Here is a 17471-nt window from a genome sequence, read left to right as displayed (position 1 = left end):
CCCTCACCGATTTGTCCAACAGTCAGAATGTATCTACAAGGTGCTACTGAATAACTTCATGTCTGTGTTTCTTTTGTGGCTTCTTTGATTGTTTTGAGAGTGGAGACCTGTGTTAAAACCACCTAAACATCCAATTAATCAAGATGATTCCTAAGTAATTTAGCTGTGTGAAAGCAGATCTCTAAAGATCTCCTGGAATCTTAGAAATTTATTATATCCTCAAAGTGGCAAGCTCAGGAAAAGGCAGAAATAATAATTTGGTTCATTCTGAAACAGCAAACAAACCATCTAGATGTGATCTAGGAGAACCTTTTTGGTAATGAGGCACAACTCAGGAGAAGTCAGGTTTCAGATTTGTCCTGCTGCCTCTGTCACTGACACTGCACTCCAGAAGAAGGCAGCTTGGACAGAGGGAGGGTAAGGAGGTTCTGAACAATGCTCCACTGCAAGTGCCATGAAAAATGAGAGGAACAATGAAAGTGGTTTTGATGATAGTAAAAAAAATAAAAGGCCTATACCCAGTTCCATAGAAACTGAATGCAGCATTGTGAAATACTCAGCTTGACTATGGCACTTTCAGAGGCTCTATCGATTAAAAATGAAAAAGGAAGAGAAAAAAAAATGGAAAGGAGAGGCTGTCCAGAATTAGCAACAATAAAACATTAAATATTTCAAATTGATCAGACAGGAAATGTGAGAATTATCACATATGTTTCCTGATAGAAATTCATGCCATTCAGATAGATCCCAGTTTATTGGGAGTTATGATGTTTCCATTTGTAATGAAAATGACCTTTTGAAGTCAGGATATATCCACATGTAGTGACTTGAGATGCAATGGACTTCTGAAAAAAAGTAATCCTGGCTGCATGTCAGCTATTAAAAGAATTGTTCCAGGCTTTTAGAATTTGGGATCATTTGAGTAATTATCAGTTTACACAACTCTGACAGGGTGAAGGTGTCTCCCAGAGAAATTAAACGTGGACTGTCCCTGGAACAAAAACTAAAATTTTGTGCTTGTGTTGATTGCAGCCAGGGGTGCAGATGGGTATTCTCAGCACACAGAAGGTGGTATGAAGCTGCTATAAGGAATTCTACCCATGATCATTGCTGAAATACATCTGCCACCAGTGCTAAGTGCAGCCAGGGAGATCTGGTCCAGAGGTTTACCACCACTACACGTTATGTAGTTATGCAGTCGGCTGTGATCCTTGCCTTGACATCATTATGGGTTTTTTTAAATCAAAGAAAGAATACCCTGAAACCCCTGTGTGATTTCTAGTAAATTTCTGTGCAATACAATTCCCAGAAAAGCCCAATGTCCTGAACTGTGTGTGCACATTGGCTCCCTGTTGTGTTAAAGACACATCTCCTGTTGACGTTTTCCAATAAATCATGGAGTGTGTGCTGCTGCCAGAGTACAGGCTATCCCGCTTTCCAGCACGTGGAGCAACTTCTGAAGCTAATCAAAGAAGGTGTCTTTTGTGAATTAGTGTTTCAGGGATGTTAATCATCATCAGCCCAAGGTCTTTCTAAACCTCTTGTTTAAATTCAGTACTATTGCATGTAAAGGTAATAATTTGTGACTGTATGAAAGAAAAGAGAGCCTAACTGCATTTCAAAAAATACATAGACATAAAAAAGGGTCACTCTCCTAGGTTATCTTAAAGGGATTAAGGACCAATTACTCTGTGGTCCCCATTTGCAGGAGAGAATTTCTTTCTTTCCGAGTAAATTTTCAGATTGAGCATGTCAGGAAATTCGTGTCATTACAAGCAAACATGAAAATGGGGTGGAAATAATTTCTACTATCCAATTTGTTAAAAAATGAACACAGGTACAGCTCCTATCAAATAAGGAAAGACAGATGAGAACAGGAAAGGTTTTGGCATGCAGTTCTCATTCACTTCTACCAAAAATTTGCCTGGCTGTACAGGAGATTCTGGAGATGGCTGCTACAGGAACCATCAGTTTACTTTCCTTGGTACCACCTGATGGTTCATACTGACTCTGCAGTACATAGGAAGGGTTATTGTCCAGGAAATTTGCAATACATTGATTTTCCTTTTTTTCCTGATTTAACTTTCTAAAGAGCAGAGAGAGAGAACAGACATAAACCCATTGCATTGTAACATACATAAATTCACTGTAGTTTTAAAGTCCAGATTTCTAAAAGAAGAGTCTGTATTTGCCTATATTTCTCTGGGAAGATGAAAAATCTGAGATTTCAGAGACCACAGTCATTTTGCTCCATTATTGTCATAGCAACAAATGATCTTGAAGCACTGTATGCAACATCTATAGCCATTTGCAGTATAGCTCTAGCTACTAACTTGTTTCTGTTAATGGCTGGCATGAACCAGTCTCTGTAATCTCTGCAATTTAATTGATGAACCACAAAACAAATGGTCATAGTTAATAAAATTATATTTTGCCATCTGTGTCCAGTAATGAGAAAATCTGAATTATAGGAATGAAAAAGAATGAAGTTTTCTTCCAAACAGATCAATGCATCCCACCTCTTTGTCAGCATTAAATTAGATGTTATCTGTTGCTGTGTATTTCCCTCCTTGGTTGCCATGGCTAATGGGAGTTTCAGCCACGATGGACAAGAATTCTGTTTGACCATGGGGAATACAATACCTTTCCCTCTGTTTTCCTATGAGTCTGTGTAGTATGAGTCTACAATCTTATTTGGTCTGAGTGCATCCAAGTCTCACTTATAGGAGGACAATTTTGTGAAGCTCTGCAGTGTTATTTGCTGTTACAAAACCTTATCTATTTCTATAAAAGAAATCTAGAGGATATGTGCAGTTTTATTCATAAAGCTCTGAAGGTTTTGAAAATCAGCTGGAGCTGAGGGCAAACCTGGTGCTGCCACAGTATCTTGTAAGGATGATTACAAGAGCAGTAAGGTACACCTTTGGAACACATATTCTGTTTTCCTGGGTTCACATTCTGAGCAGTTCATTCCCTTGAGAGCAAGGACATAAATTGTCTGGGCTCTCTATAAAGAGGCCACTACAATTTAAAGGAAAAACCAAAACAAGAAACAACCCACCCCAAAACCTTTTATAAATTCTCCAGGAACCTCTATATCATTAATTCCCCTAACAGATAGATGGTCCCCACACAGAAGATAGCAAATTTATGGTGATAACTTGATTACCTAGACCTTGCCAAAGATTTGGAGCATATCCTTAAGCTTTAGAGAGGAAAGCAGACTAAGGCAAGAAGGAGAGTATATTCTATCCACTCACAGGAGACAAAGATACAATGCTGCTGAGCACCCTGTTGTGTGCAGCAACACGATTCTTGTTCTACCTCTCAGATTTTGAAATATTCATTGTTTGGATTAATATCTATGTCTAGGTCTCAGACAAGTCTTGATGGATCTCACTGTATTGCCAAAATACCTCCTCTTTTTTCACCACAGTACCATCAACCTCTGTTTTAGTCATCATCTGTTAATCTATAAAGTGCCCTTAATCAGTCATCTCTGACATTCCTATAAATTTCCCATCAGATATAACACATTACAGGCTATTTTTCATTCTCAGAAGGAAAATAAGAAAAACAGACTTGAGGTTTTGAATCACATAAACTGTGCAAAATAGCAGACTGCATTTCTAGCTCCTTTCCTGAAAACCACGGCCATAATTTGAGGAGCTCAGTAGCTACAAAAATAGGGATTGGTTTCCAAACCACTAAACTTATTTTTGGGGTGTAAATGTCATATGTTGGGGCTCAGTTCTGTGCATCAGGAGCTCTGGAAAGAGAAGTTTTTCGTGAAGTGAATGTGAAAAGGCGCTGGGAGTGCCTCGGGAAGAGCGATGGGCTGCGCTGTCCAGGGTCCTGACAAGGATGGGAGGACTCGGTCCTGCCCTGAGCTCCAGCTAAATTACCTGGTTGCTGTGGCTGACCTCTCAAAATGAACACCCAAGGCTTTCCCACAGGCTGCTTCCAAGCAGTCCAGGTTTCTGCAATAGTCTCCTTTCTCATAAAATGACACTGCAGTCAGAAGAATGTTATGAACCTTAGCTTACTGATATATTTATGCAATATTTTGGAGGCTGTCAGAGCAAAAGTTAAAAAAAAAAAAAAGAAAAGAAAAGAGTTTTCTTTAAAGACAGGCATGAGATTTTCACTTATTCCATGCTGAGAACAGTGCAGCATTCATACATATGGAAAGACTAGTTAATATTTTAATTTTAAGCAACATAGATGTTTTTTAAAGGGGGGGGGAGGAAAAACAAACAACATTTAACAAAAATATGCAGCTGTTACTAATTAATTAAGAAGCTGATTAAAAATAGAATTATGGATATTAATGCATCATTATAAACCACCATAATGCAGGAGGAAAAAAGTATGTATTATAAAATCCTGAATTGTCAGATTTTGAGAAAGTAATAGTCGCCTTAAATTTTAACTAATTAGGACTAAGTGCAAAATTGGATGAAATTAATGAGAAATTAAAAATAAATGGGAGGGAAATTATTTCTAAACCAGATTTTTCTTTTATGCATACTCAGGAAAACTCCTGAAATGGATAGAACCTCTCCTTTGTCTTCCTCCATGTCACACATTTATTAGAACATCAGAAAAGGTGGCTCAGAAAAACACACTTTCTGTAGAAAGGCATGTCCACAATTCTAGGGAATTCTGAGTGAAAATATTTGACTGTGGGCCTAAGGCTGGCTCTTTTTTTTTCCACTGGAAATGTCATGTAACTGGGGCCTTTTCAATCCGTGTTCATTTTCTCAGATTGTTCTCTGCTGCCACAGTATGGTGCTCAGCTGCTGTTTGAAAACATGAAAAAGAGGATCTTTATCAGAGACTGCAGTTCTTTTCATGTACCAATATGACTGGTTGCCATGTAAGATCTCTTTTAAAGAGTATTAAAAAAGGCTTTAAGCTGTATCATATATTTCCTAAGAAGTGAAAAAAAAACAAAAAACAGTTTTCAATTAAGTACCTACTGCTTTACATTAAAAAGCTTCTGTCTCCTCATGTTATTTGTATGTCACTTTGTCTTCAAAACAAAGATAAATGTTCCTTTCAGTGTTTGTGGATAATAGCAGCACTTCAACAGCAGCAACATTTTCTATGAAAACATTCTCTTTTTTGTTTTTTCCAGGAATACCATAGTCTTCTAAAACAAAATATGTTTGAATGGAACATGATGTCTTAAAATAAGGATGGTACTGGCCTCCCTTACATGTAAGTTTGATGTGCTTCATCATTGCACTATTCTTTGATTCAAAAATACTTTGCTAAGAGTGCAGAAAAGTAAGGGTCATTAAAATCGCACTGAAATCATCCACAGATCACAGGCTACACATCATATCTCTCAGCTGTGCTTCCTTGTATGTTTTATATTTTCATGAGCCTTACTTCCTCTCTTCAAGTACATATCTTCAGATACTTGGGTCAACAGTAAGGATGCACTCAGCCAGCTGGGGCCACATGAGCTGCACTGCCTTGGTCTCTATATCTTATAATCTGCATCAAAATATGTTCTTATGTCTTTATTTTCTCATTTCTATATGATATCTCCCCAAATCCCTTCTGACATACAGGCAGAAGTCTTCTTAAAGCCAGCTTTTAGCTTCTCAAGGCTTAAGGACAAAAGAGATAAAGTCCTGCTGAACATGTGCATGGCAAGGACAAAGAACTCCAGGATTAGCACAAATCTCTCGTGCAGAAGGCCTCAAATGCAAACCTTACTCATACACTACTAAAAAAATAAAGATTGCTGAGCAATGGTGGGATTCACTTTACACACAGACATTTAGCATATTTATAGAAAAGTGCAAAAGGGGGGTTTTATTATTATTTTTTGCCTGTAGTCATGTTATTATAGTGGTAGTACAAGTTCACAACAAAACATTAGGGCAGCAGGCCTAAGTGTTGATTGTTTTGACCTTGGAGTTTAAGGACATTTTACACACATTAAACTTGATGCCATGAACTGTGCCAGTGTCTCGAGCATGTCTGTTTAACATATTTAACAAGTTTAAATCTACACTTAAGTGTTTTGCTGGATCGGAGCCACAATGCTCAGTTTACATAAATTATGTGAACAAGATTTTGCCTGAGGTATTTAGAGATTTTAATATGTTATATTTACATTCTAGAGCTGGTATAAAGTTAAATCAATAAATAGTTCTTTCTTTGGTTAAATAAAAGGCATAAATCCAAATCATTTGGACTGAGCAGACTTTGAATTTGTTAAATAAGCCTTCAATCCCAAGGTTTCAGCCCTACAGGTGATGTGAGCCAGGCTAACCATCTTCTACAGTCAAAGAATAAAGATTAAAATACTGCTCCAGCCCCACAGATGCATTGCACAGCCACCACTCAGGAGATCTAAACAGAAACCAACTCAAAGGCAGCCAAAATCCCAGCAGAGTCAATGCAGTGAAGTGCTGTGGGAGTTAATAGCTGCACATTGCACAATTTCCCCTCTGTGCCAGCACACCCAGCTCAGTCACTATCACCGTGGGAATCAGTGCTCAGTGCTGTGCTGCAAAGCAGGGGAAACACAGTGCTGGAAATGGAAGTGCAAGAAGACTGAAGGCATTCTAGGGTTTTCTCAGAACACACTCATGTTTTGCAGGGCAACTAGATTTTAAAACCATGAGAAAGCTTTTTGTTGGTGTACACACAGGACCTCGGACTGAGGGGTTTTATGAGATTATATTAATTGGTTGTGCTTTGTTTTTTCCCAAGGACCAGCTAGAAACAGGGATTCTAGTCAGCACTGAACATGGAAAGTAAAACTAGGTTCTTTATGTCCCCAGAAGCTTTGGGTGCAGTAAGAAAAAGCAGCTCCATAGATCTGAGATTGAACTCTGTGTGGATAAAACCAGTAGGTTTCCCACTGGGAATAAAATCACCCCATGGAGCTTTGTGGCACTCAACCAAGTAAGAGAAAGTGCTGAGGACAGGAAGGAGTAAAAACTGCCTTTTACTTGAAATTTGCCATTGCATGAGAAAAGGAGCCAGACCCTGAAATGCCTTCCTGCCCCTGGCTGTGAGCACAGCCATTTCTAGATCATTAGTGTTCCCTTTCCAGGTTGAAGCCTGGACAAGCAACATATTATTCCAGCATTTCTGGAAATGCAGGAGTACATATTAAGGGATGGAGCAATTAGGGAACACAAAGGACAGAAGGACAAGGAAGACAAGTCCTAGAGCAGGATGAGAAGCCATGTGAAATGGCACTGAGTTGGGGATATCAGGTGCATAGAGGAGAACACGACTACCTTGTGCAGTCCTGGTATTTAAAAGACCTCACAGCTATTTTGGATTTGCCCTTCACAACTCAAAGAGATAAGGGGAATGAATAGGAAAGAACAAAGCAGGATAAGTAACATAAGAGCAGAAAACAAATACCACAGCTTCTTTCTTCCAGCTAGCTTAGGAGAGTATAAACTAAATGGAAAGAAAAGGGAAGGTTAGATCTGAGGTAAAGAAAGGGCAAGCTAGATGAAGGACAAGTGTGGAGTAAAGGTGAGATGAAGAGTCTGACTTGGAAATGGGAAGAGCCATGAAGCAAAAGGCCAACCTGAACAGCTACAAAAAAGTCCAGTAAAACTTCAGAAAAGTCACTGACTTTCCAAAGGTTTCCCTGAGTGGCTACAAGATGAAAGGGTAAAGCTTGGGACCTGTGCATGAAAACAGCTTGCATAGACTAACTTTGCCACACACAATTCATTTGCTGTCATTTCTCCCAGGAAGTTTTTTTCTTAATAAAATGGATCATAACTTTTTTTTTTTCCTTCAGATGATTTCTTACCTCAATGGGCTTTTTGTGCTCAAAGCTTCTTTTTGGCGAAGTGCTTTTTCCAAGAGGTTTTTTTTTATTAAATGGAGAATGATGGTTATAAAATGTGAGCTGCAAAATGGACTTAAGATTTGAATCCTTCTTCCTAATTTAAGATTTTTTTACTCATAATTAGATAAAAAGCAGTTAATGCAAATCCTTCTAGAAATTATTTTACTTTATCAAGCAGTGTTCTTTCTGTAATTTAAGAAATAACCAGTTTATGCATTTAGTAACCTTGCATGATATTAGCTGAAAATTATGGTTTCATTGTTTTTTTTTCAGAAACTATATACTGCTGACAACTTACCAATTAATTTCTTGGTTTTGCCATGAACCCTTGTAAATATCCTACAGACAGAAGGCAACATTCAACAGTAACATACTTTCACCTATCCATCTGTGAGTCCCACAGGCCAGGTTATCTCCCAGAACTCCCTTTAAATTGTAGCAAAGACATTTTCCTTAAAACTGATGGTATGGAATAGTCCCCTGTAATTTTTCATGTTATTTATATAATTTCCCTGGTAGCACGCTGTGCTATTATATACTATAAATCATATTTTATTTTGGAAAGAACTGCTGGTGGTGTTATTTTTAGGCCTAAATCTACTTCTGCTGATATCCAATCCAGCTAAGAAAATAGCTGTAGGAACATTTAAAATCTCACATAGAGTGCTGGGATGACATCCACATTACGAATGTTTTGGGAACAGCAGCACTATAGGAGTAAAAAATACACCATGGCATAAAGATAATGTGTCCTGAACATACACACAGCTGCACTTTTAAACTACTGAGAAATGAGAAAGGGGATTTACTTTTCCTAAGCACGATTTCTGTGGCCTTTTTCAGGCCAAGTAAATTGCCACAAATTACATTTACATGACATTTCAACCTAGTTACAGTCAAATCCATTGGAAAATACAGTATCTGACACCAACAGGATTTCAGAGGTACATTACATTACACAGAAGCCTGTAACTTCTATTTTTTTCCAAAGACCAAGAGTATACTTTTCTTTTACAGAGCTGTTATTACATAACCCAGAGCTGAATGCAGAAATGGGAATTTTAACCTTGGAAAAACTGCCTATTTTCTTTGCTTCATGCTTTAAAACGTTCATAACTGAGCAGTTAAAAATGGACCAGTAGAAAACGGCAGAACCGATCGAGTATTTTTGCTGGGGTACGAAGTCATTTGATCAGTAAATAAAGGAAATTTGATCAACAAAGTGGCAATGTGACATCTGGTGTGCACTTTCACAGTCTTAGGGCATCATTCTGCTTCTCTCTGGTACCAGCATGAAGCAGGAGTAACGCATGCAAACTAAAAGCACACCCCAAAGAGGTGTGGAGTCAGGAGGAAGCACTCTGCATCCCAGTCTGAGTCTTTCAGTGTTCCATATCTGACTTAAGAGATGGGCTCATTTACAGAGCCCTACATTAGACATATTGCCTCCTTGTTTTAAAATATGTGTGTTTAATATTTCATTTAACAGAACTCCATATTCCAGCCTCTGTGTACTGAGCAAGTCCCTTTGAGGCTCGTGGTTTGTATGTGCACTCACAACCCTCCTCAAGTGTAATTTGGAAGAACCATTGCCTAATGGAGTGAAAGGAAGTATCTGGCTCTGATTAATCCTGGTTCTCTTTGGAGTGGGTAATGAAAATAATGCCCAGCCAGTGTCAATTTGTAAAGTGGGTTGTAGGAGTTGAGCCAGGCTGTCCAAAACTCATTTAATTTATTATGTATGTCTGTGGAATACTGGTGGAGGTACAGGTCCCTTCATTTGCCCACACACCTCAAGCACACACAGGCAATTTGAACTAGCAGCTTCAAATGACAACACACTCCAAAATTTTGCCAACTCTTAAAATTTGGTTATAATGCTACACACACAGCTATTGCACGTGAGACTGAAAAGATATCATAAAATACATACTGTAAATGTAAAATGTGCCTGTGCTTATATTTTCACAGAAATATAAAAAACTGGTTTTAATTATTTTGTGCTGGAAATATTGCATAGTATTTGCTGAGAGGAGAGACACATCAATAATGTGCAAAAAAGTAATTCCACAATTCTAAAAAGTGCTCACAGATCTTGAATTTCTGATCTGTTGGGGCAAACCAAAGAAAATCTGAAGTTATCCAAGGCCAATAACAGCAGAATGAAAATAGCAGTTTAAATGGTACCTGGGTGACCATCTCACCTCACTTGCAGGAGAGACAATTTTCAAGAACATTTGGCACATCTAGAATGTGGGATAGCTCTCTGAAGTAAAGAATATAAACATTAAAAGGTCAGAAATAGTACAGCTAAGTTATCCATTTAAATGGGAATGGGAAACTTTGCCATTTGGCTCTGAACCATTTTGTCATTCTCCATCCTAATGACAATTACATGTCCCATAGCGATATTTCACTTTCAATTTTCATAGAATTAGTGATAGCATTTCAGGAGTTAACAGAGGCAGAGTACTTTCTTTAGAGAAGATATGAAATTAGATTAGAAATTAGATTGCCTTGAAAACATTATATGCAGCAAAATGTGCACTCAGAAAGCCTCCAGGACTAATCCTCTAGGCATGGCTTCTTGTGACTTGAGTTTAACTTTTCCACAGCAAAGAAGGAAAAAAAAAAACAAAAACAAAACCAAACCAAAACAGCTCCAAAGGTCTGTGGTGAGATTCTGCCATCTCCAAGAGACACATCTCAAAACCACCGAATCCAGGAGCAGTGAAATTACAAACACTTCCCCATTTTCCCAGTCACAGACTGCAGCAGGGGGCTGTGAAATCCCCCTGGAATGAACCCGGGGGGACCAGCAGCTGCGTGGCAGCTGGACAGATGTGCTGCAGCCTTCCCCTTCCATGTTCTCCCTGCTCAGCCTGTGCCCAGCATGAGGAACCCAGGGTTTGTCCTCAGATGGCTCCTTTAAAATACCTTCCACCATGTGCTGCCAGGGGTATCGTCCCTTGGCCAGGAATAGAGCTTCTGAGGGCCTCTTTATGCCAATCTGATTCCTCTTATCTTACATAAGGGGCCAGGGCAGGGACAGAGCTCTCTTTCTGAGCTCTAAATCCATCCTATACGGCACGCAATTCTCCAAAGTACAGCCAGCTTCTGCTTTTATGGAGCACTGTGCAGTGAAGAATGAAGGATCCTGTTTTTCACCATTTAAAGATGTATGATAGCAACAAAGCTCTATGTTAAAATATTTAACTCGCAGAGAACTTATGGAAATTGTCTATTCAAGCTCAGCAAAGACATTAAATTACCAAGCTGTTCTAGGACAGTTGTGTGTGGAGAAAAGCCAGAAATGCTCTGAGATTGTAATGTTGCTCACAAAGATTGCAGCATGAGCCTGATTCAGAAGCTTTTTTATACAGCTTGGGGAGTTGCAAAATGTTACCATATCAATTTCTGCAAAACATACTGTGTGTGTACATATAGATATAAAAGCAGGACTTAGACACAGCACATTTCCTGCCACATTTTGAGTGGCATCTGTTTGTTTAGCATGCTGAAATATGAAAAATAATATTTAGCAACTACTGGTAACACAATGTTAACAAGATTTAAGAGTATAGCTCTGTCTGTCAAAATGCAGATAAAAGACAAATCCTTCAATCTCTGTGTTTTAATCAGTCAGATCAGAGGTTTGATGAATATGCAAATGAGACTGTTTATACACTAGTTTCAGAGTGAAAGGAAACAAATTCAGTTTCATTATAGAATTAATGACAGCTCTGTCCTCTAAGATTAATAATTAAAGCCCTGCACACATTAAGATGATAGTGCTCTTTCCGCCCAGCCTCTGCAGATTTTACTTTTCTATTTCCTAATACCCCTTTTCCTTATAATTGTTTGTCCCCCTAATTGGAATGATTAATAATTAATGCCAGTTCATGGATATGCAATAGTCATCTTTAGAACAAGAACTGTAGTTAACCTACAAAAACGATTAAAAAATTACTTCTTTTTTAAATTCTGTTTGTTACTCTTGTCTGTGAGTTAATTTTTTCTCCAAGTTTTATGCCACCATAGGAATCTCAATGCCTGCTTTAATGATGGAAGCCTTTCATTTGTTTCAGTGCAGGGTATACATATGATTTCATTTTGATGTTCACAATATATGCTGGGTTTCTTTTCAAAGCCCCTGCTGCTGGTATCAGCAGCCTTCACAACTTTCTGATTCTGAAAGACACACTACAAGCTTCAACCAAATAAAATCTAAAATAAAAGATTAAGAGTGTGGTACAAGTGCATTATAAAGTCTGAGAAAGCAAAAGTTTAAAACAAAAAAAAAAAAGAAAAAAAATTTGAGGTATTATTTTTTAACCTGATGATTTCTGAGTTGACATGGGAGTGGCTGAGTCATGCTTACCAAATCCCCTGGACAGGCAACATTTCAGAGGAAGATTATAACAAAGTGAACAGAAGTTCAGCCTTACCATTAGCTCTCCTTTCTGCTCCAGAAGAACTATGACACTTCATTTTATGTGGCCATTAGGATCTACACAGACACCACTAAATCCCTTCTAATTGCAAATGACCAAAGCACGACTTTTTAAGAGAAAAGAAAATAGCTGGTTTGTGCATGTTTTGCATCATTTTATCAAGAAAAGTTGTCTTCTGGGTCAAAACCCCCATATATCTTTCTGAACAGAAGAGCACTTCCAGAAGGACAAATGGTCAGAGTACTCTAAAAATCACATTTCTTCAATAAAGCCATTTCAGTTTCATCTTTTAATGTCTTTAGAGGTGAACTGGTCCTACACAGGAATATAGCATTGCCTTGACTATCTCAAAGGAAATATTTTATGTGAAATTAAATTAGCATTTGCCTATACTTCTCCATGCAGGCCCACTTCCTCCTGTGTCATTGATAGCAAGAAAACAAACCTGTGTATGTGGGTGCTTTAGCAAGGACGATGAATGATGCTCTGGAAGCATTTCAGGGTAGACAGACATCCATAAGGAAGCCTGCTGGTACTTACCACGCTGAGCCCCAGCAATTCCCTGCAGAAGTAGTCCATGTTCCTCCTCTGGAGGTTGTCCAGGTAGTGCTGAAGGCGAGTGTAGGTGTAGGGGTAGCAGTAGGCAAACTGGTAAGTGTCATCCTCTCGGTCGAAGCAGAAAGCAAAGGACATCACATAGTTCTTCCTGTGGTCTGGGCAGCGGTAGTAATACACGTTTTTGGAGGGGATTCTTTGCCTGAAGAACAAAAACAAACAAAAATGTGTCTGTAAGTTCATTTTCACCTCCAAGTTTGATGCCACCATAGGAATCTCAATATGCATTGGTTGATGCATATCGACACGGACACGAGAGATCTGATCTGTGTGAGATTCTGATTGCCTCCAAAGCAAATGAAGTGGAGCAGCTTAGGCAGCTCAGGAGCTGGTGAGGAGATCCCAGACCTGTGTTTGGGAGCACTCGTGCAGTCCAGGGCTGTGACAGCTCCAGTGCCATTGTCCCCACAGGGAGTGCAGCTCTGCCCGGGTGCCCAGGCTGGCAGAGTCACCAGAGCAGGGAGAGCATCACAGAACCAGGCAAACCCATTCCCACAAAGTGAAAAGGATGCACAAGCTGTCCAACTATCTTCTACTTCACTCTCAGGCTGCTGCAGCCTCACACCACTCATAACTCACAGACAGGCTCCAGCCAAACCTACACCCTTTCTTACAGGTTCAATTCACCAGCACAGACAGGAGGCACAGCTAATGAAGGAATGACAACAAAAGGCAACACTGACAAAACTATTACTGAAATTCAGAACATCTTTTTACATTTATATCCTTCATAGTCAGTATACCTATTGCATCTAGCCAATGAATGGAACAAAAGATAAATTCTTGAGGTTAAAAAACAAACAAACCATCTAAAAATGATACAAGAAAACTTGGAAATAACCAGGTCTTATAAAAGAAGGCAAAGTTCATTTGTTGTATTTGTTCCCCTTCCAAACTAGACTGCTGCTCTCCTCAACATTTCTGGTTTATCTGATAGTATAGAAATGAATGTACCTGATGGTAAATAATTATAATAAAGATATTTATGTCAAGGTGGTATCTCTTTGAGAAAAAACAAATATCTGCCTGTAATCTCACACAACTCCAATTATTTTCTTAATTTTCAAGAGAAATAAGTAATGTTTCAGAGGTGAGGCAAAAACCGGTTCTATGCATGAAAGATGTTCTCTATTTCTGTTTGTATGCTTGGTTCCTTGCTTAGGTGGAATTTCCAGCTTCCTTCAGCTCCAATCATGCCATGCACTTGTAATTTGATGTAAGTAACTTACCAGTCATGTTTGGCAACAAAATGCTATGGTCCTGCAGACTTTACCTGATTCAATTACACAACCTTATAAACAGGTCTCATCTAATGATTGAAGCAGATCTCAGCTAAACTGGGATCATGGTGAGGGAAAAGCATAACAAGATTTACAGACATAGCACCAGTAATGTGTGCCTTTGTAATCATTCCGAGAAGCTGGTCTGCTGCAGAGCCTCAGCTCTGGCCTCTCATTGCTAATGTGAATTAGAGGACAAAACCCTCTCATTATACACAGGTAATTAGCAGCAGTTAACGAGTCTGACCAGCAAGACTCAGGATCTGCAAAGAGAAACAGAAAGGAAGTGAGATTTTCTTGAGAAAGTAAAATAAAGAACCAGTGATGCTGGTAATTACACTCAGAAAAAGAATTTATCTGCCCTTTTTAAGGCCCTGCTTCTTGAACATTCAGGGCCTCAATAACTTCCTTCACCATCACGACTGGACATGAGCCAGCTGTGCCCAGGTGGGCAGGAAGGCCAGTGGCACCTGGCTTGTCCCAGCAAGGGTGTGGCAGCAGGGCCAGGGCAGTGACTGTCCCTCTGTCCTGGGCACTGTGAGGCCACACCTCGAATTTAGATTGGATATTAGGAAATATTTCTTCAATGGAAGGGTTGTCAAGGGTTGGAAAAGGCTGTTAGGGCATGGTGGAGTCACCATTCCTGGAGGTATTTAAAGGATGTGGAAATGTGGCATCTGGGGATGAGTTAGGGGCAGCATCAGCAGTGCCAGGATAAATTTGGACTCAATGATATTAAAGGACTTTTCCAACCTAATGAAATCTATGATTTGATGATTTTTATTTTTTTTTGGCTAAATAAGACATTTGATCACCACTAAGATCTGGAAATTCTATTTAACACACGAATATAAAAGACAGAAAAACAAGCCTTTTATTCTTTTTTAAAAAGTATCAGTAGGGGGAAAAAATGCCACCAGCCATCTGCATGCAGCCCTCTCACCTAATGGTTTTCTTCAGTATCTTAACATATTTCTATCATTCTCCCTCACTCTGGAGTGCTATAGGACATCCCTCATTTGATCTCAAATCAAGCAGATGATATGGCAGTGGGTAAATGTATTCCAGCTCCCAGTCCTCAAACCGTAATGCAAGTTTAAACAGTGTGTTGCTGAGTTGTTGAACTTTATTTGTTTCCAAATTAGCATGGGGGAAATAATAAAGGACAAGCCTCACTTTGTGCTATAAAAATTTCATGTAAAATGAGACCAATAGGAGGAAATTCAGGATTTTAGAAAGGCTAATGCTAATTGAAATTCATCTGCTGATAGTTAATGTTTAAATGACACATAGTTCTCCTTGGTTCAATAACTTTCTACTTTTAAGCAAGTTGGAGACAACTTTGTTAATGTATTAAAGGCACTTTTGATATTTCATTCCCTTTCCCCTTCATTATAAAAGCTAAGCATCTGTTTTATTATCCACTTTGACACATCACTTTATGGCTGCATTTGGCTATTATGGCTAATCTTGATGTCTAGGACATCTGGTATTGACATTTCACTATCTGGTGTCTGACACAACAGCAGAAACCATCCTCAGTGCCTAGGTTTAAATTCACCCTCTCAGGGCAAAAAGTGCCCAAACTCTTAATTTAAACCATATCTTCCAAAAATAATTATAATAGTACTCCTGTCACTGCTAATCTATTTTTATCTCTCCTAGCACTTTGTCACTGCTAATCTATTTGTGAGTCATACAGAGAAAGAGAGTTAGCATTTAGATACCAACAACACATCTTTACACACAGGAGCTTAATCAGATTGAGATCTTATCAGGGAATTAAAGAAGAAAAGAAAAGAGGGAAAGAAAAGGAAAGAAAAGAGACAAAGTGCTAGATATCACCAACTGAGTTTTTGATAAGGAAAAGACATTGCTCAGTTCTTGAATTAACCTTTGTGTCCTAGACACACTATTGTTTACTCTTTCCCTTTTTTGTTCTATGCCTTCTGGAAAAGGACACCCACACACTGTGGCAGCAGCTGCTCCTATTAATTTAAAGCTATTACAAAAATTAAAATTAAACCCAATTACTTTGGCTGGTTTATAGCTGGGGAACGGCTTAGTCTGATTGTTCCCTCTGGTTATGGACAAAAACAATATTCCTACCTACAGGCAGCTGCCAGTGGAATACTAATGCATCCAGGGCCTGGCAGGAACAGATTCAGAATGCAGAGTCTAACTGCATTTCTTACTAAAGAAAAATATCTTATCATGGATCTGCAGAAACGCACCAACTTCTCACTCTGTGAGTCACAATGAAGCTGATTTGTAGTTAGAGGCAGGAAGGCAAAATGATGGTGGAAACCTCAATGCTCTGATTTGTTCCTTTGCATTTCCAGGCAGCTCACACCCTGCAATGCACCCTGCTAATTGATGCACAACTGCCCTGATGTCTGAGTGGTTCTTTAAAGGAGAACCACCCCATTCCAAGCACAGACACAGAGAGCAACCTGCAAACAACTCATTTCCAGTCTGTTTTCTAGATGTATTTAAAGAAGTGGAGCTTGATATCATACATCAGTTTGACACAAATTCAGAATGCCTAGTCTTAAAGGTAAACACAAAACTCTTTCTGTCCAAAGAAGAAGGAGGCACAGAAATGGAGAGTTTCTCTCTATTGTGATGCTAACAATCCAGTGCCAAAAGCTTGAGCCTTTGAGTGTCTTCTCCTGTCTGAGAAGCCAGCACACCCAACCCAGTGGATTTGGTGCTCCAAGTGTGAGTGTGCATGAGCTTTCCTGTCCCTCTGTTTGTAGCAGGGCAGTCCAGAGTCAGGACATTTGCTTTGTTTTGGTAGTGTGCAGTAGGATCAAATTTGTCAGTGCACAAAAAATTAAAATTAAAATTGTTGTCCTTATCCAGGATCAAAATCCTGGTGACTTTAGAGACCCCGAGGTTTTACCCCTTGGTACTACAAGAGGCAGTAAGGGGTATAATTCAGAACTTCAACAACTTTATCCTAAGTATGCATCTAATTTTATATACTCCACACTCTATGCTACAATTTTAACTTCAATTCTAAGAATTTTAACTTTAAAATCAAACTTTTTATTCTCTGTCATGCTTTTTTCTTTTTCTTTTTTTTTTTTTTCCCTGCTACTTTCTGCTTATTTCCAATTGAAAACTGGGAGTTAATCAATGCTTTGGAGGACAAGCACTGGGTGTACCGATGGTACTGCTTTTTGGAATCTAAGTTTTAAACATGGAAGGGTGATAATCAAATCCTCTGGTGGCACCACAGCACAAGTAATTACAAAATAACAATTTTTGGAATGC

The 17471-nt window shown here is 38.9% G+C and overlaps 1 protein-coding gene across 1 annotated transcript in view; it reads right to left on the bottom strand.

The window, feature by feature from the left end:
• AGBL4 (AGBL carboxypeptidase 4) overlaps positions 1-17471 on the bottom strand; it is an 856716-nt gene that overhangs the window by 495161 nt on the left and 344084 nt on the right. Inside the window, exon 5 of the mRNA XM_050977508.1 lies at positions 12838-13054. Within this exon, the coding sequence (XP_050833465.1) occupies positions 12838-13054 (217 nt within the window). The remainder of the gene's footprint in view (positions 1-12837; positions 13055-17471) is intronic.

The sequence above is a fragment of the Serinus canaria genome, chromosome 8 (assembly GCF_022539315.1).
Source record: "Serinus canaria isolate serCan28SL12 chromosome 8, serCan2020, whole genome shotgun sequence".
Classification (NCBI taxonomy): Eukaryota; Metazoa; Chordata; class Aves; order Passeriformes; family Fringillidae; genus Serinus; species Serinus canaria.
The sequence above is the reverse complement of the archived record's forward strand: the minus strand, read 5'-3'. Positions and strand labels throughout refer to the sequence as shown.